Raw genomic sequence first — 23,092 nt, 5'->3', positions numbered from 1 at the left:
TATTTATGATAATTGTTTTCTTATTTTTTTCTATTAGCTGAATGAATATTGTTTGGCTTCATGTTTGAGAATCCAGTTTTATTGAAGATAGATCCATTTTATTTTATAAAACTTTGCATCCCTGTTTGCAAGGATAAATTTGGTTTTTTCGGGTATCCAGTTTTTTCCAGTTCTTTTTAAGAGAGGTTCCAGTTTTTTTGAAAATAAAGTTACCAACGCTGCCCGGCAGTAATGTTGCAGCTCTCGCAGGAGACAATCCACCCATGCCGGAAGATCCGCACAAAGCAAAATTCAAATATCTAGTGATGTACCCCCGACTGGGAAGGCAGCGCAGTTGGTGTGCACGCTTTGCTTGTTTGCGAAGTAATGGGGGATGCTGAATATAATAGAAGCGCAGCGCGAATTGGATTGTAGCCTACTTAGGTATATATCCCAGACTAGCAATGTAGTACTTAAGTCCCGTAGTTTGCGTAAGATGACAGAAAATATGATACCAGATATGACGAAACAGTCACTAATCGGCATTCAAATGGCCCTCGTATTTCTCATCTATCACCAAAATATCAGCCCTGTAATCGTGCAGGCAATGCCAGTCCAACTGGGCTCACAGCGCATTGGGTACGCTTCTTCTGACTCCATAATGCGGAAAAATTAAGAAACATTTAAAAGGTGTTTCAAAATATATTCATTCTCGTCGTGCAGAGATTGGCGTGATAATGTATGAATGTTATTCTGTTAGCACCAACATGCCGCTAAAATTCTATTTTTGCAACGAAAACCTTTAAAATGCTGTATAACTTCGCAGAACATCAGATTGCACTATCTATATCCATTGTATAAATATGCGTATTACCCAAAATTAATCTTGTTCACAGACGCCACCATGTGGTTGAATTTTCATTTTTCAAATGAGAAAATAAAGTATTTTTTGTTACTCTACAACTTTGTAGGACATCAAAATGCTCTATCTCTTACCGTTGCACAGATAGGAGCATTCCCTTTAAATTATTTTGCTCACTACCGTCACCATGCGGAGAAATTCAGAAACTTTCAAGTGAAAACAAAAAGTCCTTTTATTCCTCTACAACTTTGTGGAACATCATAACTTTCTATCTCTCATCCTTTCAGAGATATGAGTTTTTCCTAAATTTGTCCCCCCTTTTCACGCGGTTCACATACATGAGATAAGCGGAGTACGCCCTTTGTGAATGTTAAGCAGCAGTATCTAACACTAAACGTTAATAACTCTTTAACGGTGGGTTGGAATGTCTTGCAATCTTCGACAAACTTGTTCGGCATATATTAGAAAGTTTAACTCCTTCCTATGTCCATTTTCGGATGTTTAAGCGAACTCTACCGGCGATTTTGTGAACTACGAATGTTTCCCCATACATTTTGGCAAAAATTCCATACAAACTTTAAGCGGGGTTAGGGTAAACCGATTTCGCTCAAATTTGGACAGTGTCATTTTTTCATGATTTGGAACGACGCTAAAGGTGTAGGTTGCGAGATTTTTTTTTCATATAAATCATTGTCAAACTAATGCTTACTCAATTTAACTTGATCCATTATTTTTTGCATCGTCCATATACACAGAGATCCTAATCCTAACGCCATCACTCTAGGCGAAACGTTCCCGATTATGCAAAATATGCCTTTATGCATCGACGTATCCTTTGAACGATATTAGTACAATATTCCACATATGATGGAAAGAAGTTTTTGTAGGCTCAATTTACACACATCAATGAAAGGGCAAACAATAAGGAACCGTAATACTCTAAACTACAAAAATTTTAATAGAACAACCCAAAGCAACAAAATAACTGTGGAAAAAAAACACAAAAGAATGCCACCTACAGTATGTAAAATTTCTCTCATTTCTTGTTTAGCTCATTCTCATTACTCGACTACCACCCGTAACGTAACTACCAGAACAAACGCATTTAGTTTTTTAATTATTAAATAATGAATCAAACCTTTTAAAATATAATCATCACATAATACAACAAACCTTCTCTTTGAACAAAAATACTAGAACTAACACTGAATTGAATCCCTCTTGATAAAGACTCGACACGTCAATTGTTTGTTTACCATTTATCTGTCAGTGTAATTCCAATCGAGCAAGAATAAGATAGAGTTGGCGAGTCTTTATCCAGAGGGATTCAGCGTCTTTAACTGGAACGATGAAGGGGTCTTCATTTTTTTACATACTGAACATCCGAAGACTGAATATCAAGAACACTGGCAACTCTGTCCAGAACCTGGCGACAGTAACAGTGACGCCACTTGCGGTAAAAGTAGCACTTCTTTTAGTGATGCACACACATATATCTAGAGAAAATTTTCAATAGGACGTAAGTAACATTAAGAGCCTCTCTTTGTTTACTTTCTCTTTCGTTTATTACGACGTCACTACAACACTTTGCACTAATTTTCCAGTACATATCGAAAGCCGACGGTTTTTACTAGAATATTATGCAAAGAGTAGAGTAGTAAATGTTGAAATGGCCGAGTAATGAACAGAAGAGAAAGACCCCAAAGAGATTCTCTCATTGTTACTTACGTCCTATTGTAAATTTTCTCTAGATATACACTTTTACATTGAGCTTCCTACCTTTCTCAAACAGAGGCGCTGTAACGTCTGTCGCTTCACATTTGTATGGGGGAAGGAAAGAGATATCAGTCTTCTTAATATGTAGTCTTTGCTACACATCTAGAAAAAAAAACTGACGCGTTATTGAGCAACGCTGAAAGTGCTTTATCTTATGTCGGTTTCGCTTGAGACAGAAACTAACTCAGTTTCGGAACTAACTGCTGTCAAACCGTTTGTTTGAAGCCAGTTTTGAACCTAGGTTATGCACCACTGAACTGAAAACCGAGTTGGGTTCTAACCTGAAATATATATCTGAAATATATGCTGCACAGTGGCTCAAAACAGCGTTTTGAGGTACTTAATTCACTGGAGTCAAAACTGTCCATATTAACGATTTCACATATTCTACAATGTTTGTGTGTGTAAAAAGCGCCATCTTTTGGTGACATTATTTTTTTTTTAAATTGATCATAGTAGGCTACAGAAAATTTAACTTTTGAACCGAAAGAGATAGCGCTTGGCTGTCTTCGACAAAGTTGTAGAGGAGAGTATTTTTATAAATTTTGCAGAAGACATGTTGTCTCTGTCACTCGTAGTAATCGAGTTATGAGAAGTTCTCTATGGTGAACTCCTTCATTTCCTATTTTTACTCATAACTTTTTTATTTGATTTTTCGCATTAATAATGTTCTAAGGTATTTTTTATCATCATAAAACACACAACTTTTCTGAAGAGACCAGATAGCTGTGAATTCTATGTAATAGAATAATTGATAGTATAATTACAATTTTTGCCGATAGTGAGGTCACACGGGTTCAAAAACCGGCCAAAATTAAATCAAAATCAGCTATAAGTCTTTCCACAGAATTCACAGCTATCTGGTCTCTTCGGAAAAGTTGTGTGTTTTATGATGATAAAAATACCCTAGAACATTATTAATGCGAAAAATCAGAAATAAAAAAGTTATGAGTAAAAATAGGAAATGAAGGAGTTCACCATAGAGAACTTCTCATAACTCGATTACTACGAGTGACAGAGACAACATGTCTTCTGCAAAATTTATAAAAATACTCTCCTCTACAACTTTGTCGAAGACAGCCAAGCGCTATCTCTTTCGGTTCAAAACTTAAATTTTCTGTAGCCTACTATGATCAATTTAAAAAAAAATAATATCACCAAAAGATGGCGCTTTTTACACACACAAACATTGTAGAATATGTGAAATCGTTAATATGGACAGTTTTGACTCTAGTGAATTAAGTACCTCAAAACGCTGTTTTTAGCCACTGTGCGCTGTTTGGCGAGAACCCAACTCAGTTCCATTAAAAATGTTCGTTTGTAGAAACTAACCTGGGTTAGTTTCTAGGTTCTTAATCGAAAACGACATCAGAGAAAAAGGGATTCGATGTGCTCTCAAAACAACTGCGTACATAGAACTAAAAAAAGCCCTTATATGCAGCGCACCTGGGTTCGATTCTCATTCCCGCACATAGGGGCGTTTCTAAACTGAAAACGATGCGAATGACCCTAAGGTTGAAATATCTAGGATCAAGATAAACAAAGTCGGACATGTTCGCATATATTCTAGGAAATGCGTTAGCAAGATTTCTTTTTGCCTTTTCCAGAGTTCTAATGCTGCAAGTTTTTGGCGCTGACTTACTTACAAGTTGGTTCGGCACGATTGCATTCATGAGTAAGTTTTTCATATTGCCCAACAACTCTGACTCCGTAAAAGTTTAAATCACGTACGTTGTTAAGTTGAGAAATCCGGCTTGCTTAACTGGGAATGTGAACACCACAAATATTTTCGGGACTCCATCTTCTTGCACGAAATATGAAATTGTTTTTTCCTGAATTGCGTTCCCGGTTTTCACCTTTCTCATATTTATTTATTGATTCTGCCAATACCGCCACTGTGTCGAATGTGCAATTACTGGATACCTTACCTTTTGTTGACATTCGTGGGGATAGTGTAAAAACTTTTGGGGAAAATCCATTTCTCATAGCACTTCCTGCTTCCTGCTGTCGGCGCGATTTTGTTCCATATACCGCGAAAAAACTGATAATGCACTGAAAATCGATTAATCGCAATTTCAACTAAAAAGCAGCTTAATTTTTGATTTCGTATAGTTGATATTTGGGCAAACTAACTTTTTGTTGAAATCAATAATCTAGCGCTGTTATTGTCAGTCTCAGTCTGGATACGAAGGTTTCAGCCTCGGCACAAAACTCGATAAGTTTTCCTGGGTTAAAGCCTTAAAACCTTGTCTCTGCTTGTAACGTTTGTTTCAGCCTGGACACAAACGCATATGCCGTTACACTACCAGTTTAGAACAACTGAAATTCAACTGATCTCATTGTTGATTTGAACTTAGTTTATCGTTAAATACAACATATTTCAAAATGATGACTAATTTTGATTGACGTTTTGTTTCATCGACCGACGGTTGAAAGTATAGAGTTTAATTGTTGAAATGCTCCGGATGTCAGTTATTGCATTCGTAAATTGAATATTTAGTTATGTTTTTCATAATGTTATCAACTATGTAACTTAAGGTTTTCCCGACATGCGTCAGCAGCACGTGTCTCGCACTTAGTCGCAGAGTCGGCGCGTTACTGGACAAACTGGAGGGATTTCGCGAATCTTATGCTATGAAAACACTCAGCCACAGACTAACAGACAGAACACTTGAAAACAATGCTTCGCCAGCTTGAACGGTATTTTTAAATATATTTGTAGTCGGGACTTTGGTCACATTTGAAATTATGGCGCCACTGACATAAACAAGCATATGGGGGATAACCACTAGTAAAAAATTGTTCCCAAACCTGAGGGGTAACCCATCAGCAAATAAGTGCTTGGGACTGTGAACAAAAGGTGGAGCTAGGGTTCTGGAAAAATTGCTGAATCGATGTCTTTTAAGGGAATTCCCTCATAGTGTTATGTCTGTAAGTCTGTGACTCAACTTCCTTAACGTCTGTCTTTTATTGTATGTTGTTGTGTGGCGTTTCACTGGTGGGTTCACTGGTACGTACCGTCCTGTATGGTTTGTTGGCAGCTGGACCGGTGAGCGCTCGCTGATCGTCCTCGACTCCGAAATAGCTGAGTCAAACCACGTCAAATGGGCCTCGAAAGTTCCACAAAATCACCGATTTTCATGAAAATTATTTTGTATAGGAGATGTAGAGTGAAGCTTCTGGTATATTTTTTTGCAAAAATTGCTATTTTTGGTTAAATTATAGGCTTTTAAACTTTTGAATACAATAAAATCGCACTTTTTTTTCAATTTCTTATTTCTCAAAAACTACTCAAGATAATTGAATGAAATTTTACACACTTATAGCACAGAGAACAGACATCCATGATCGAACAAAAATATTTAAAAAACGTGGGTAAACATTTGAATTAATATACGAAAAACACTAGCGCCGCCACACCAACCTATCCCAACTATCCGTCAAAACGATTCCGGAACCGGTTCGAAATCCTGGATGGATTCAGCATGGAATCTAGCTCAAAGAAAACAACCTATTCCGACTCTATCGGTTGATGCATTTGAGCTGGAATTCATGCTGGAAGTCCGAATCGGTTCCGGACTAGTTTGACTGGGTAGAGGAATAACCGCTGTCAATTCTGTCGCACTCAGCCACAAAAAAAACATGATGACAGTAGCACACCTAGTTTAGATATCCAAACTACCTTCGAAACCGTTAGAGATTTTACACAAGTTGAATGCTGAAGATGGACGTCAGTTCTCTGTGCTTATAGAATCATGTTTACACTAACATATGAATAGGGGAACCCGGGGCTATTCAAACCTACTTAAGCAAATCGCTCTTTTAGATGGATAGATGTGAAAAAATTTACCGGCCAAAGGCCCTAATTGTTAGTTTGAAACCTCAGCTACATTTTGGTACCATAAAAGGTTCATTTGCATCACTCAATGGCAGCGCTAAGCGACGATTTGCAAACCTCTACGTTTTTCCATCCTTTTACAATGTAGGGGTAATTCGGACCTCCCTACGGGGAAATTCAGACCGTCCTTTTTTTAAATTTTTTTACAAGGGAATTATGTTTACCTATGAAATATTTATAAGAGACAGTCCTTAAGAAGCAAAAAAAAAATTAAATTGCTTTACAAAACCTAAATCTGGTATGTCACATCTGTCGATTGGCGGCCTATGTATTTCCTTTGCTGTGGCGTGTGCAATGAGGTGCATCATTTCATAAAGTAGGAGCCTCAAGCTTTCCAAAACACTTGTTTTTTCGCTTTTATTTGTTGATTTAATCACGGTTTTTTTCCATTATAATGATATTTGTTTTGAGAAGGGCAAAAAACGATCTTCTTTCTACAAAGAACAAAGAATCAAAATCAGCTCCCAAATTAATGTTTCAGAATAGCGGCTCCGCGCATATGTACGATAGTCAGAAAGTCTTGCTATGTTCTGAGAAATCGATGGGGTCCGAATTACCCCTACTGTCCCGGGTTCCTCTATATATTAATGGAATATTTGTTTTAATAGCAATATTTTATGTACATTTGTAATAAACAATTTAAAATATTTTTATGTTCTCGACGCTATAAAAAATCAAAAAATATGTCAAATGACGTAGAAAACTTTCACCTTCAATAATCTGTAAAGATATTTTTGTCCTTTTGTTTCTGTCCAGAAATCGTCGCTGTTGTGCTATCTTATGACAAGTGCCGTTTTGCACATTTCGAGAAAAACGATTTTTAAAGTTTGATATTGAATACAGTCGTAATTCGCTGGTTGGGCCACACCTCTGTTCGACTAACGAATTTGATTCGTTAGTTGGACCGACTGACAGATGTCAAAAACTCTCCAAAGGAAACGTTAGCAGTGTAATTGTATCTATTCACATCTCTAATAATTGTCAGATTGATTGTCAAAGTAAATTTGACATGACATTCAGATGCTTTTTAGTTGGACAATGGTCCAACTAGCGGAGGTCCAACTAAAAAGCGGTCCAGTTAAAAGTATCCAACCAGCGAATCACAACTGTATCTTGAAACTTATAAATGGTATAAACAATTCAAAGAAGACATTTGATGCTTCTATTCTGCATTAATCTCTCAAATATTACGAAAATCGGTTAAATAAAGGGCGAACACGAAATGATTGCGACACCGAAAATGTCATGAAAATTTTCTTATAATGTTTAAAATCAAACCAAAATTTTAAAGTATTTTTATACATATATTTACTTCAAAAATCAAAAGAAAAGTTAGTCGATGGAGCCTTGAGTGTAAAATTGAACGCATTTTCGCTTGATGCCCCCATCAAAATCTTTACAGTGTCATCCGGTACCAGTTTCTCTGTTTTTTCCATTTTCTTAACATGTCCTTCTCGTCTTTGACTGTTTTCTTGCTCTTCCGAAGTTCCCGCTTCGTCATTGCCCAGTACTGCTCCACCGGGCGCAGCTCCGGACAATTTGGCGGATTCATGTCCTTTGGAACAAAATGGACAGAATTGGCCTCATATCACTCCAGGAGACTTTTAGAATAGTGGCATGATGCCAAATCTGGCCAAAATAGCGGAGCTTCGTCGTGCTGCTGCAAGAACGGCAAAAGGCGCTTCTCGAGGCACTCAGATTTGTAGATCTCGCCATTTACTGTGCCCTTTGTCACGAAAGGCTCAGTCCGCAAGAGCAGATGGCCTGCCAAATGAGATATTTGGAGGCGAACTTCGACATTTTCTTCTTCTTAAATTTGTCGTCCACATAGAACTTGCTCTTGCCGGTGAAAAACTCCAACCCCGGAATTTGCTTAAAATCGGCTTTTATATACGTTTCGTCGTCCATCACACAGCAGCCATATTTTGCCAGCATCTTCTCGTAGAGCTTCCGTGCCCGAGTTTTAGTCATCGATTGTAGCCGCTCATCGCGGTTTGGGAAGTTCTGTACCTTGCATGTATGTAGTCCAGCTCTCTTCTTTGCATTGTGGACGTAGCTCTGCGACATGCCGATCTTTTTAGCCAAATCACGGCTTGAGACGTTGGGGTTTGCTTTAATCATCCGCTTCACCTTTCCCTCCGTCTTTTTGTTCTCCGGTCCCGGTTTTCTTCCAGCTCCTTTGCCGTCAACCGCTCCTGGAACCGCTTCAACACTCTGGAGACGGTTGTATGGTGAATGTTCATTTTTTTCCCAACTGCCGGTGCGACTGGTCAGGAAATTCCAGGTGTTTGGAAAGAATTTGTTATCTTGACTCGCGTTGATTCACCTCCATTTTCGTTGAATCGAAAAACACGACTTCGAGTTTGACAGCATGTAAACAATACACATCAATGAGAAAGTGTGCAAAATTTGGTTGATTTTTACCCAATGGTAAAAAAGTTATGCCCTGTTGAATGTGTCGCAATAATTTCGTGTTCGCCCTTTGTGCCATTCGACTCAGTTCGCCAAGATAGCAGAATGTCTCTGCGTATGTATATGTATGCATGTATGTGTGTATGTGCGGATATATTAACAAAATGTACACATCGGTTTCTCGGAAATGGCTGAACCAATTTTTACAAACTATGCTTCAAATGAGAGGTATAATATTCCCATCGACTGCTATAGAATTTCATTTTAATCCGACTGAGTCCGGAGTTACGAGTTGAAGAGGATGGTTTTAAAAAATATTTGTTAGAATTTGTCCACATCGGTTTCTCGGAATTTTCTGAACTGATTTTCACAAATTTAGATGAATGGATGAATTGTTCATCTAGGGCCAATATATGAAAACTCAAATCGCCCCTCGAGCCATGTTCCGCCATTTTGACAAATTGCCAACAGCCTTGATCTTTTCTGTTTATATTTCCGGTTCTATTTACTCTATAATCAAACCGCAAGACGGCCTTTGAAAAAAAAATTGTCCAAGGAGTCTAGAAAAAATATAAACTAATATATAATAAAGTTACATAGTAAAAAATTTCACTCAATACATATATTTTAATTTTGACAATTCTAATGCCATCGTGTTCCTCAGACATTTTTATGTTAAAAACACATATAATTACAACATAATTCGAGCACCTCCTGAGATACACCGTTTTGAAGGGAAAAACTGCACTGAGAAAGGAAAGAATTTCACCACTAGGTGGATTAAAACAGATTTTTAGTAGGCTCTTACAAAGGAAAATCTCAGTCCGATTTTTATACTTGAAGTTTTTATCCCGTTTTTATATTCTTATATATTTGCATATTCGATTTTTTTACGAAATTGGCAAATTTTGTTACAGTCACCATAAAACTCGATTCATGGGGGATTTTTTGATCACACAGTCGCCATATTGGATCCGCCATTTTGAATTTTACATTTTCGGCGTCAGAATCAGCGACTCCGAAAACCTAAAAATATAAAGCTAAAAATAACAGTATTAACTGTTAACAAAAAGTAATAAAATATTCGCGTCGCAAAAGGTTAATCGTAGAATCAAACATCGCGTTTTATCTGCTTTTGACGCCAAGGTCAAGGTGATCGAGTGTTTGAGTATTGAATTTATAACCGACCTTGGTATCCTTTTTCTTCCTGCAGTGTATTTGCATTTTCAACGCACTGGCGAACAAACTATTTTCTTGAAAGGACGCTTACAAAAACATCGGGCGAGTCACCTTGAAGGTTAAAGCCCCCAATAAACAAACAAACAAATATCTTACAAGAAATCGGCCGGCCTTCTTTAAAATCCGTGAATTTAGCTCTACACACCGTTCCTGGAATAACGCTAAAAGGGAATTTAAACGGTAAACTACTTATTGATTGCTCAGCTGGTTATTATACAATTTTGTTTCCACTTTCAATTTTATTTTGGAACTACGTGCCATTCGTCTGTAAAAAAATCTATCAACAATTTTGTTTTTGATAGGCAACTCACAAGCCCAGTAAGTTCAGCTGGAAACCTGAATTCTGACTAACGTGACAAAACCGATTCTAATTAAATAATAGTGTGGACGAACACAACAATCAAGCAGTATGATTGACCAGCAACGTGGAAGAAGTTTCGCTGCAAAGGTTGGTTTCTCAATGCAAATCAAACAGCGATAAGTATAACCAGAGGTACAAAAAAGTAGATTTATTCAGACTTATTTCCATACAAACATTAAACGTGATACAAAGTCGTCAAGGAACAACCCGTTGTTCCTAAATTTTGCCATTCAGAACCACAAATGAGCTCGAAAAGTGGTGCGCTCGGCAATTTTGAATTTTCCTATTCAACCACGAGCCCTCTAATATTCATTCTTTCATTATATTATCTACATATACATACCGTAGTATTATTTAATCCAAACATTACACAAGCTTACAAGCTTTAAGTAGCTATACCAGTCAATTTTCTTAGATAAAAATAATCCACAATGAATAAAACATCTACTTAAACCAATTTACCAGGGCACTTCTCTGTTGTGCTCTATAATTTCCTAGACTACTTTTGGCCCGACTATACTCCCCAAGCACCAGCTTATCGTTAGGAATTCGTTCCAAAGCTTGTCGCAAATCAGCAATCGCCAGCTCGTAGTTCTTTAGCTTGTTCTGCGCTAGACCGCGCCGAAACAATGCTTTGGCATTGCTCGGTTCGATCGCTAGTGCCGAATTACAAGCAAAAACCACATTTTCGTAATCCTTAAGCTTCAAGTATGCTGCAGCTAAGTTAAGACTATTCATGACTTGAAACTGTTCCAGTTTGGTGCGGTCTTCGGAGTACCGGATCTTGTTGTTGAAAAAGTTAAAGTATCGCTCGGCTTTTTTGTATCGACGGCAAGCCTCAACCCATCGTTCGTGTTTGTAGAAATAATTTCCTGCGGCTTTGATGGTATCTAGTTCGCTAAGCATTTCTTTTATCTGTAATGAAACAAAACTACTTAGAATGGCGTACTACATCATTTTGGAATTTCATGCCGAAAAATCTGCCTCAAATTGATTCCAATCCTTCGGGAACGGTGGTAGCTTATCTTCAGTTTCATCGTTGTCATTGATACCCCAATCAGCACCAAGTGGAATTTGACCACAATTCTCAATGACTATTTCCTGCGTTGGTTCCCCTTGTTCAGTTGCGTACTTTTCCATCTCGCCAATTACTCCGATTCCTCTGATCACATAACCAACAACAACGTTGGTTCCATTCAGATGAGGACACTCACCGGAGGTAATGAAGAATTGGGAATTGTTCGTGTCTGGTTTACCAAAATTTGCCATACTAATCGCTCCATCCTCGTGCTAGAACAAAAAAAAACTATCAATGTTTCGGAATAGTTCGCGTCCTAACATAGAACATCTCTCACCAGTAAAGTGAAATTTTCATCCTCAAATGTCTTGCCATAGATACTTTCGCCGCTGGAACCGTTGAAATTCACAATGTCCCCACCCTGAGACATGAACAAAGATTTAACTTTGTGAAATTTGCTGCCCTTATAGTGCAGCTTTGTCCCAGACGTTTTGGAAACGCCCTTTTCGCCAGTGCAAAGAGCCCGAAAATTTTCCGCTGTTTTGGGCACAAGATCGGCCCGTAACTCGATCAGCAGTCTTCCCACTGAAACAGAGATAAATTACATAAATGAACGTAGCGACGGAGTTTCTTACCTTGTTCATCGCCTATTCGTATGTCCAAAAATACAAGAGGATTATTTTGGCAGTGCATTTCACGATTAAGACTGATTGACATGATTCTAAAATACGAAACTGTGAGATACTATTATATAAAACGAAGGTAAAAATTAATATATAAGTTCTAATTGTCACTGATTACTTATCACAACAGAACTACAGTTTGCTATCGTGATTTCGTACTCGGTCGACGAACTGACTAGCTAAACAATAACAAGCAACTAGATGCATATTATCTGTTGCGTCTATCAGCTGATGTCAGAGATGCCAGATTTGCAGACAAGTATGCAAAGTGGCAGACTTTTACTTTAAGCTGCAGATTTCTTCGATGACGCAGATATTTGCAGATTTTTTAGTTTTGTTGCAGATATTTGCAGATTTTTTAGTTTGGTTGCAGATATTTACAGATTTTTGAATGAAAAGGCTTTTGATTACACTAGCTTTCCTAACATTTTTGTTCTTCCCAGACTTTTAAAATTATTATTGCAGACATTTGAAAAAAGTACCTGGCATCTCTGGCTGATGTAGCTGCATCGCCACCCCACAACTGTCAATTGACAAATAAAATCGGGAGGAACATGTGAAAAGGGCATAAGCTGTTGAATATTACAGATATTTTAAAATATTATTTTCTCAACAAACTTATGATTTCGGCGTAAAAGCCAACTGTCGAAATTCTCTTTGAAAGGAAATTCCGGACAAACCGTTACTGGTCGAGTACAGTAAATAGCAGTAAACGATAAAGAAAGTTTTTCTCTTTTATCTACCTAAGCAACCAAGAGTTCTGCCACAGATAACAGACGTTTAGGCTAGAACAAAATTTCTTCAAAAACCTGTGTAAACTTTCAAATTGATTATACGTTGGAAATCCGTGTTTCACTATTGCCATCTGCGCAACTGTTTGCTACACGTGTTTGACAGCTGCACTCTAACTGCATTGTATCGATTACTGCGCCATCTACAAACGTTTGCCAAACGTGTTTAAGACGTCTGATTTATTCGGAGTTTCAGTAGCGGGTATTTACACACGATTCAAATCAAGCCTAAATGTCTGTTATCTGTGGTTCTGCATTTAATCGATAAATCGACTTCCAAGTTCACAACAAGTTCGTAGGAACTTTCTTGCTGCTTAGAAGTACACGCGACGCTTTTGGAAACAAGTACAGGAAAGATTCAGGTGGTAACTGTTAGTAACCTTAAGTTCGTATCGAGGATCGTGCATGTCTTTTTAGCAACTTGAAAGTACACGAGAAGTTCCATGTTGAACTCCCAGCAACCTCATTGAAAGAAGTGCACAAAAATTCTTTTTACGAACTCTTGGCAACTCCAGAAATGTTTTACTATAACATTTTGAAAGTTAACCGTGAATATTTCATTCATGCTTCTAAAAGGATGCCCCAAATGATTCGAATTAAAAAAAAATGAAAAAAATCTTCCATTGGGATTTGAACCCAGGAACTTGCCATCGTAACAGAGGCATGCTACCATTACGCTAACCGATCGATTAAGAAATGAAACCAAATAAGTAACTCAGCTTTAGGGTGTTGCTTCACCTTTATTTTCTAAATTACAAACACATATATGCACCGAATGCCGTAAATAATTAAATAACAAAAGATTTAGTTTCAATTAAATCAGTCAGGTGTAATATGATGTGTACAAATAAAATTCTAACATTTCTCGTTATATCCATTTCATTATTTATACCTATATTACATATTATACTAAAAAGCTTTTTGTGCAGAATTAGAACCGTAGCCGTAGCACCTTTCTATGATTGAGTACACCACGCATCGGTCATAGAACATTGTATTAAAATGGTTGACCTCTCTCTTTTGACAGTTCGGAGAAATTATTTACACGCTGACTTAGACAATTTTTTATTCTACCACAGTACAAGAAACAGGGATGGAGTCGCTTCTGCACCCTAACACATTGTAAACAAGTGCGCCGAACTGTCAATTTTTCCTTTGATGACGTCAACATGCTCTATGCAGTTGAATTTGTTGTGATTGCATATTTTCTCAAACAAAACAAAACCAACTGTGATCAGTATAATAGTGGAAAAGTAACTGCAGCCTGCGTTTTATATTAAAGTATTTTTAAGCTGTCGTAAATATGGATTTTTCGAAGAAGGTTAAAAAAATGGACTATTTTATTACCGTCGTAAGAAATTACTGGGTAAATGGGCTGAGGAGAACCGATCACCGCTATCAGGTACTTAATAATTTTATTAATCATAAACATAAACATCGATGGCATCCCAATTTACAAGAGCAGCAAATCTCAATTTTGGCCAAATTTATTCAATATCTACGAAATTTCGGAAGCTAAACCAATGACCATTGCATATATTTTTTAGTTCTTCGAAGCTTGAGAGTTCAAAAGAATTTTTGCGGCCATTCGTAAACGAACTAAGGAATGTGCTGACTCAAGGAATTTCCGTAAAAGGTCACTATATAACAGTCCATTTGAGATGTTTCATATGCGATGCACCAGCACGTTCATTCATTAAAGGTTTAACGCAAATTTCCCTTCATGTTTTCCTTACTCTCATTTAAATTTTCAGGCGTTTTCGGATTTAATTCAAAAAATGAATGTTTGAAGTGCGTATGTGAAGGAGAATATTCATATGAATCTCGGACTGTTGTATTCACTTCATTAAATCATAAACGAACCGACCGTGAATTTCGAATGCATTCATATGATCGTCATCATAAGACTGTCACTCCTCTGTTCGATGTTCCAAATATGGATTTAATCCAAGATGTTATTGTTGGAGACAGATTGCACCTAATTGATTAAGGGGTTATTAAACGTTTTCTTAATGGATGGAGAAATGGCTCCCTTGGATTTGACAAGAAGTTATCTTCGCAGAAAATATCCGATTTCTTAGCTATGTTATGTACACAGAAGAAAAAAATATTGGTAAAAGTAAGAGTGTTCCGCTCTTAGCAAAAAACAACCATCGTCAACTATTAGGTTGAAAGTAAAACTTTTAAATTAATCAAGAATAATAATCAAAGTAAAAGTTTTCCTTTTAAGCAAATGAAGAATAATACTCAAAACAAAAGTTTTATTTTTAAACTAAGAGTATGCGTTGGTTGTTTTTTGCTAAGAGCGAAAAACTGTTATTTTTACCAACATTTTTTTTTCTGTGTAGTATTCAATTACCATCTGAAATTCATCGCAAACCACGTGGATTAGATTATCGTTCACGTTGGAAAGGAACGGAATTCAGTAACTTTTTGCACCATTCAAGCATTGTTGTGTTGAAACAATATCTCCCAGACGTTGCCTATCAACATTTCCTTATATTTTTTTTGCTCCATAACTATGCTGTCATCAAATACATATAGAGCAAACTGGCATGTGGCTAGAAAGATGCTAGAAACATTTTTATCAGATTTCATGACCATTTATGGAGAACAATTTATCACTAGTAATTTACACAACCTTCATCATATTGTAGATGAGGCCGAAGTTTTCGATCCCTTAACCTTTGCGTCCCCGTGATACTTTTCACTCATCAATTTAGGTGCTCAATTCGCTCTAGTTTTAACAATTGTCAACGGATTTCAATCAAACCACTTGCAAACGATCGGGAATTCATTCAAGTTTCTTAGACTGTATATGTTGGTCCGGTTAGATAACCGGTTCCGGATTTATACGGAAATTCCGTGGGGTCTGTCCGAGGGTCATTTTAGCAATGTTCTTTAACTTTTCAACATCTAGCTATAAATCTGGTATTATTATAGCCCGTACATGATCAAAACTTATATACAAACCCTTTGAAGTCATTTTGGGATGGTAATGGCCACATCCTGGCATGCTGGAACCGGTTCCGGGGGACCTAGTAAATCCGAAATGCGCTATCTTTACCAATAGGCATATCAAATATTACAAATTTTCATGAAAAATACACAACGATGCAAATTGCATGCTCATAGACTATTCCTGGACCCTTTCGAAAGCATCCGGGACATCCAAGAACCGATTCCGAGAGATTTCCTGGAACGGATTTCCGGAAACAGCAAGCTTTATCTATGAAAAAATTGAAAAAAAAACATACCTGTCATGCGGCTCATCAAATTATGTCACCGTGATGATGTATGAACAATGTAATCTTCTTTTAGGTCATCTAGACATACAGGGATACTTTAGGACCGCTTCCGGATATTTCGGAATCCGCTTCTTCGGAACAAACATTTTTTGGTAAATATGCGTGTAATGCGGCACATCAAATTACATCAGTTTGATGATGTATGCACTTTGCGATTACGTTGTATGTCATCCGGCCACAAGGGGACACTTTACGACCGGTTCCGTATGTTCCAGAATCCGGTTCCTCGGACCGAACATTTTTGGTGAATATGCCTGTCATGCGGTACATCAAATTACATCAGTTTGATGATTTATGAACATTGCGATCACGTTGTTTGTCATCTGGTCACAAGGGGACACGTTTCGACCGGATTCGGATGTTCCGGAATCCGGTTCTTCGGAACAAACATTTTCGGTAAATATGCCTGTCATGCGGCACATCAAATTACATCAGTTTGATCATCTATGAACATTGCGATCACGTTGTATATCATCCAGCCACAATTGGACACTTTACGGACCAAACATTTTTGGTGAATATGCCTACCATGTGGCACATCAAATTACATCAGTTCGATCATCATCCAGCCACAAGGGGACATTTTTCGACCGGTTCCGGATGTTCCGGAATTCGGTTCTTCAGACCAAAAAAAGAGATGAGGGATTTACGCCAGAAAAAAGACATCAAACCATAAGTCGTCTGTCGCAACTGCAATACACCTGTTTGCAAGAAGCACGATACAGTACATAACATGCATTCAATGTGATCACTTGTTACAACCAGTAGCACTAGTGAGAAACTTTTTTTAAGTCATCAGTTCACCAATTTTCGTAACTAACTACAAGAAAAATCAGTGTGTTTTTGAAATAATAAAACCAAATTAATGTTCTGCATATCAAGCTGATGTTATTTGATGCACCTCATGTCCAACATATTCACCAAAAATGTTTTATCCGCTGAACCAGATTCTGAAATAACCGGAACCGGTCGAAATGTATACTCGTGTGCCCAGATGAGCTAAATCGTGATTGTATTTCTCATAGATCATGAAGCTGATGTAATTTGATGTGCCGCATGACAGGTATATTCACCAAAAATATTTGGTCCAAAGAACCGGACCACGGAATAACCGGAACCGGTCATAAAATGTCGCAGCCTTGTGGCCAGATGACATACAACGTGATCGCAATGTTCATAAATCATCAAACTGGTGTAATTTGATGTGCCGCATGACAGGCATATTCGCCAAAAATGTTTGGTCCGAAGAACCGGATTCCGGAACATCCGAAACCGGTCGAAAGGTGTCCCTTTGTGGCCAGATGACATACAACGTGATCGCAATGTTCATAGATCATCAAACTGACGTAATTCGATGTGCCGCATGACAGGCATATTCGCCAAAAATGTTTGGTCCGAAGAACCGGATTCCGGAACATCCGAAACCGGTCGAAAGGTGTCCCCTTGTGGCCGGATGACATATAACGTTATCGCTAAGTGCATACATCATCAAACTGATGTAATTTGATGTGCCGCATGACAGGCATATTCACCAAAAATGTTTGGTCCGAGGAACCGGATTTCGGAACATCCGGAACCGGTCGTAAAGTGTCCCCTTGTGGCCGGATGACAAACAACGTGATCGCAATGTTCATAGATCATCAAACTGGTGTAATTTGATGTGCCGCATGACAGGCATATTCACTAAAAATGTTTGGTCCGAAGAACCGGATTCCGGAACATCCGAAACCGGTCGAAAAGTGTCCCCTTGTGGCCGGATGACATACAACGTTATCGCTAAGTGCATACATCATCAAACTGATGTAATTTGATGTGCCGCATGACAGGCATATTCGCCAAAAATGTTTGGTCCGAAGAACCGGATTCCGGAACATCCGGAACCGGTCGTAAAGTGTCCCCTTGTGGCCGGATGACAAACAACGTGATCGCAATGTTCATAGATCATCAAACTGGTGTAATTTGATGTGCCGCATGACAGGCATATTCGCCAAAAATGTTTGGTCCGAAGAATCGGATTCCGGAACATCCGAAACCGGTCGAAAGGTGTCCCCTTGTGGCCAGATGACATACAACGTGATCGCATGTTCATAAATCATCAAACTGATGTAATTTGATGTGCCGCATGACAGGCGTATTCACCAAAAATGTTTGGTCCGAAGAACCGGATTCCGGAACATCCGGAACCTGTCGTTAAGTGTCCCCTTGTGGCCAGATGACAATCAACGTGATCGCAATGTTCATAGATCATCAAACTGACGTAATTCGATGTGCCGCATGACAGGCATATTCGCCAAAAATGTTTGGTCCGAAGAACCGGACTCCGGAACATCCGAAACCGGTCGAAAGGTGTCCCCTTGTAGCCGGATGACATACAACGTTATCGCTAAGTGCATACATCATCAAACTGATGTAATTTGATGTGCCGCATGACAGGCATATTCGCCAAAAATGTTTGGTCCGAAGAACCGGATTCCGGAACATCCGAAACCGGTCGAAAAGTGTCCCCTTGTGGCCGGATGACATACAACGTTATCGCTAAGTGCATACATCATCAAACTGATGTAATTTGATGTGCCGCATGACAGGCATATTCACCAAAAATGTTTGGTCCGAGGAACCGGATTCCGGAACATCCGGAACCGGTCGTACAGTGTCCCCTTGTGGCCGGATGACAAAGAACGTGATCGAAATGTTCATAGATCATCAAACTGGTGTAATTTGATGTGCCGCATGACAGGCATATTCGCCAAAAATGTTTGGTCCGAGGAACCGGATTCCGGAACATCCGGATGCGGTCGTATAGTGTCCCCGTATGTCTAGATGACCTAAAACAAGATTACATTGTTCATACATCATCACGGTGATATAATTTGATGTGCCGCATGACAGGTATGTTTTTTCTCAATTTTTTCATAGATAAGGCTAGCTGTTTCCGGAATTCCGTTCCAGGAAATCTCTCGGAATCGGTTCTTGGATGTCGCGGATGCTTTCGAAAGGGTTCAGGAATAGTCTATGAGCATGCAATTTGCATCGTTGTGTATTTTTCATGAAATCTTGTAATATTTGATATGCCTTTTGGTAAAGATAGCGCATTTTGGATTTACTAGGTCCCCCGGAACCGGTTCCAGGATGCCAGGATGTGGCCAATACCATCCCAAAATGACTTCAAAGGGTTTGTATATAAGTTTTGATCATGTACGGGCCATAATAATAACAGATTTATAGCTAGACGTTGAAAAGTTAAAGAAAATAACTAAAATGACCCTCGGACAGACCCCACGGAATTTCCGTATAAATCCGGAACCGGTTATCTGACCTGACCAGCATAAACAGCCTAAGAAACTTGAATGAATTCCCGATCGTTTGCAAGTGGTTTGATTGAAATCCGTTGACAATTGTTAAAACTAGAGCGAATTGAGCACCTAAATTGATGAGTGAAAATTATCACGGGGACGCAAAGGTTAAGCACGTTTGCGGCATATCCTTTCGAGAATGGACTACAACGGATGAAACACTTGATTCGCAGTGGGTGGAAGAGCATTGAACAAGTTATCAACAGATTATCGGAAGTGGACTCACATGAATACTACAGGATGCAACCGTCAAGGTGTTCTGTATCTACTGGCTATCCAGACAATCCCAGACTGTTTCGAAAATTATTACAGACTTCTTAGGAAAACACTTGGCATCCCTGCTTGGCAGACAGTTACCACTTCGTCCAATTTTGAAAATTTTTGTTTCGCGGTACGGACCGAGATTACCTATAACCTGTAAGCTGCAGTCATCAGCCCGCTAAATAAATAGGCTGTCAAAAAAAGTCAATTTTTAATGCATTCGTTCACACCTTCTTGACATTTGCAATGTGGAAAGTCACAAGCAATTCAAGCAGATTGAAGCTGTTTTGGCTCTCGCGTCTTGATAACAACTGGCCTTGGCTACTTGTGCGATGTAAGTGGCGGATATCTGATTGACTGGGGTTACTGGAGATATAGCCTAGATCATGGAACTTTCAGCAACATCAGTAAATGTAAATAATTTTTGTCATGCTTTTTGTTCGACAAGTTTTGATTCGATCCAATATTACGGAATGTCAAATGACAATCAGCTTTCCTTATTAACCTTTTTCAAAAACTACGCTAGAAATATTTCATCCCAACACAACACGCACACCATCATATCGCATTCCCTGCACTGTCAAAGTGCATATTTCTAGCAAAATAAACCGCATTGCATTGCATTATGCACTTTACATCTGTCAGTCTGCAGTCAGTCTTTATCTGGTGGACGGTTGATTGCCGACGTGTTTTTTTCCTGGTGGGAAGGCAACCAGTCAGCCAGACTAGAGATTCGTTGAGATTAGCTGGACTGTTTGCTAAAGTGAAAGTGCTATCCGGAATTCGTTGGTCATCATTGTGCTCTAGGTAAGTTGCTATTTTGTCTCTGCAAACCAAATCATTTAGAAGAAACAATTCTGATTCCAAATCGGCAGCTCAAAATGGCTGATGGACATGTTTGCGTCGTATAATAGCCTATTCATTCTATTATTCTCAAAACCACGCGTATGTTCATGTTTCAGAATTTGACTCCAACGACTTCGAAATGCTTTTTCATTACAAGTATGTGCTGACCAAGCATTGAGTGGCCGACGTCTGTGTGTAGTCGTTGCAAAAGACGCAACGTAGGGAAAAATGGAATTTGCTGAGATGATAAAAACACCCAAGTTGGACGGAGTTCTACTATATGAGCAGCTCAAGCGGGAACAAATCGACGGAACGCTTTGCATTACCAGCCATCATTTGATACTGAGCACACGGAAAGAAGGAGCTCGAGAATTCTGGGTAAGTTTGCTGGCACTTTCCAACAGGTGCTAACATATGGTTGGATAGATTTGGGCCGGTCGGTGGTTTGACAGTGTTTTATGCAATTGTATAGACTTTTGTGGTGGTATTCTTATCCGATTAGTGGAATATTCTCTTCTTTTTCTAGCTGCTGCATCAGAACGTGGACGTTGTTGAGCGGAAACCGTGCATCATTAACAATGTTGTCGAGGGCGGTACGATTATTCTTAAATGTAAAGATCTTCGGATCATTCAGTTGAAGATTAGTTCGCCTCAGGAATTCTTGAACATTTCCAACTCGATTAAATTGCTTTCGAGCCTGGAGGAAACGGAAAAACTTTGCCCCTTCTTCTACATTCCAATGTACAATGTGATACAGGATGGTCACACGGAGTACACGATGGAAACGGAGTTTGCCAAACTGCTGGCCACCGATGAGTGGCGGTTAACGTCAGTTAATCACGACTTTAAGCTTTGTCCGTCGTACGGTCCCCGACTGGTGGTGCGAAAATCGATAACAGACGAGCAAATTATTCAATCGGCGGCCTTTCGTGATGGTGGACGCTTCCCGGTGCTAGCTTATAAACATAACAATGGTGCCGTACTGTTCCGCTGTGCTCAACCATTAGCCGGTCCCGGAGTGAAACGGTGTCGGGCGGATGAGGCTATTCTGAATGCGATCATGGAACCGGGCGGTAAGAAGGGTTGCATCTTCGACACTTGGGGAAAGAGTAAAGACACGAACACCGAGTTCGAACCGCACTATCCACAGTGGAGGGTGTTTAGCAGACCGATTGGACAGCTGGCGTCCATCTCGGCGTTATTAGATAGTTTTGTCAAATTAGTGGAGGCCTGCAACGATGTGGGCTCCAGTACGGATCGGTGGCTTGCTCGGCTGGAAAGTTCCGGCTGGTTAAGCCACGTGCTCAATGCGATAAACGTTTCCTGTGTGGTGGCGCAGTGCCTGGCCCTGGAAGCAGTGCCCGTCGTGGTGCACGGTGGCAAGGGTCTGGATACGCCGCTGATCGTTACGTCGGTTGCGCAAATTATTCTAAATCCTGACTGTCGGACAATAAAGGGGTATGTTATTTTTTTAGGATTTTAAACTGATTCATGCTTATCATATTTTTTTTTATTAGCTTGCAGGCGCTGATCGAACGAGAATGGCTACAGGCCGGCTATCCTTTCTCAACGCGACACAAACACTCGTGCTATACTCCGTCAGCGCAGCGACACAAAACCTCCAGTGCAACGTTTGTGCTCTTTCTGGATTGTGTGTTTCAGCTGTACAATCAGTTTCCGTGCAGCTTCGAGTTCGATTCGCGCTATCTTATAATGTTGTTCGAACATAGCTACTGCAGCCAGTACGGTACGTTTCTGGGTGATTCGGAGCGGGAACGGTTCGAGCTGAAGGTACGCGAACGAACGACCAGTCTGTGGAGTCATATCAACCGGCCGGAAGTGATCGACACCCTGCTCAATCCGATGTACGTTCCGAATGCGGCCGTAATCTGGCCTTCGGTGGCCCCGCTCAGTATTATCTTGTGGTCGGAAATGTACACCCGATGGGTAATCGACCAAAGCCAACGGCAGGCAACCCGCGACCGGATGCTTGCCATCATCAGGGATGAGAAGGAGTTGGAGAAAAGGGCGAAAAAGTTGCGCCGTGAGCTGTCGGAACTGCAGCGGGAGTACCAGAGGCTGAAGCTGCAGGAAGATTCGCTGCAGGGCAGCGAGTCGCTGGAGGAGGACGACGTCGTTGACAGTAAGTAAACACACGAAACGATGGTGCTAAGTGAGAGAAAAAAATAGTGATCGGCGATTTCTCTCTTTTTGTAATGATGCACTCATCTACTTACTTATGCTTTCCGCGAAACGTGACATTCCTCCCACGGTAATGTGCCAACGGAGGTGATTCTCTAAACAC

The 23,092-nt window shown here is 39.5% G+C and overlaps 2 protein-coding genes and 1 pseudogene across 2 annotated transcripts in view; 2 read left to right on the top strand and 1 right to left on the bottom strand.

Annotated features, from left to right (window-relative positions):
• Positions 1-10,658: 10,658 nt before the first annotated feature.
• LOC131684600 (peptidyl-prolyl cis-trans isomerase D) lies at positions 10,659-12,450 on the bottom strand. Its single transcript, XM_058967614.1, has 4 exons — positions 12,181-12,450; positions 11,883-12,130; positions 11,500-11,817; positions 10,659-11,442 (listed from the first exon to the last, which is right to left on the bottom strand). Exons 1-4 carry the CDS (start codon positions 12,260-12,262, stop codon positions 10,972-10,974), a joined length of 1,119 nt encoding a protein of 372 aa, XP_058823597.1. The 5' UTR covers positions 12,263-12,450; the 3' UTR covers positions 10,659-10,971.
• On the top strand, positions 12,430-20,001 carry LOC131680763 (uncharacterized; annotated as a pseudogene).
• A 596-nt stretch (positions 20,002-20,597) lies between these two features.
• The window catches only part of LOC131684599 (myotubularin-related protein 9), an 85,971-nt gene continuing 83,476 nt past the window's right edge, over positions 20,598-23,092 (top strand). The window contains exons 1-4 of the mRNA XM_058967613.1: positions 20,598-20,748; positions 20,904-21,165; positions 21,314-22,245; positions 22,305-22,930. Of these exons, the coding sequence (XP_058823596.1) occupies positions 21,016-21,165; positions 21,314-22,245; positions 22,305-22,930 (1,708 nt within the window). The 5' untranslated portion in view covers positions 20,598-20,748; positions 20,904-21,015. The remainder of the gene's footprint in view (positions 20,749-20,903; positions 21,166-21,313; positions 22,246-22,304; positions 22,931-23,092) is intronic.

The sequence above is a fragment of the Topomyia yanbarensis genome, chromosome 2, assembly GCF_030247195.1.
Source record: "Topomyia yanbarensis strain Yona2022 chromosome 2, ASM3024719v1, whole genome shotgun sequence".
NCBI classification, from domain to species: Eukaryota; Metazoa; Arthropoda; class Insecta; order Diptera; family Culicidae; genus Topomyia; species Topomyia yanbarensis.
Note: the sequence above shows the minus strand (reverse complement) of the source record. Positions and strands in the feature narration are given on the sequence as shown.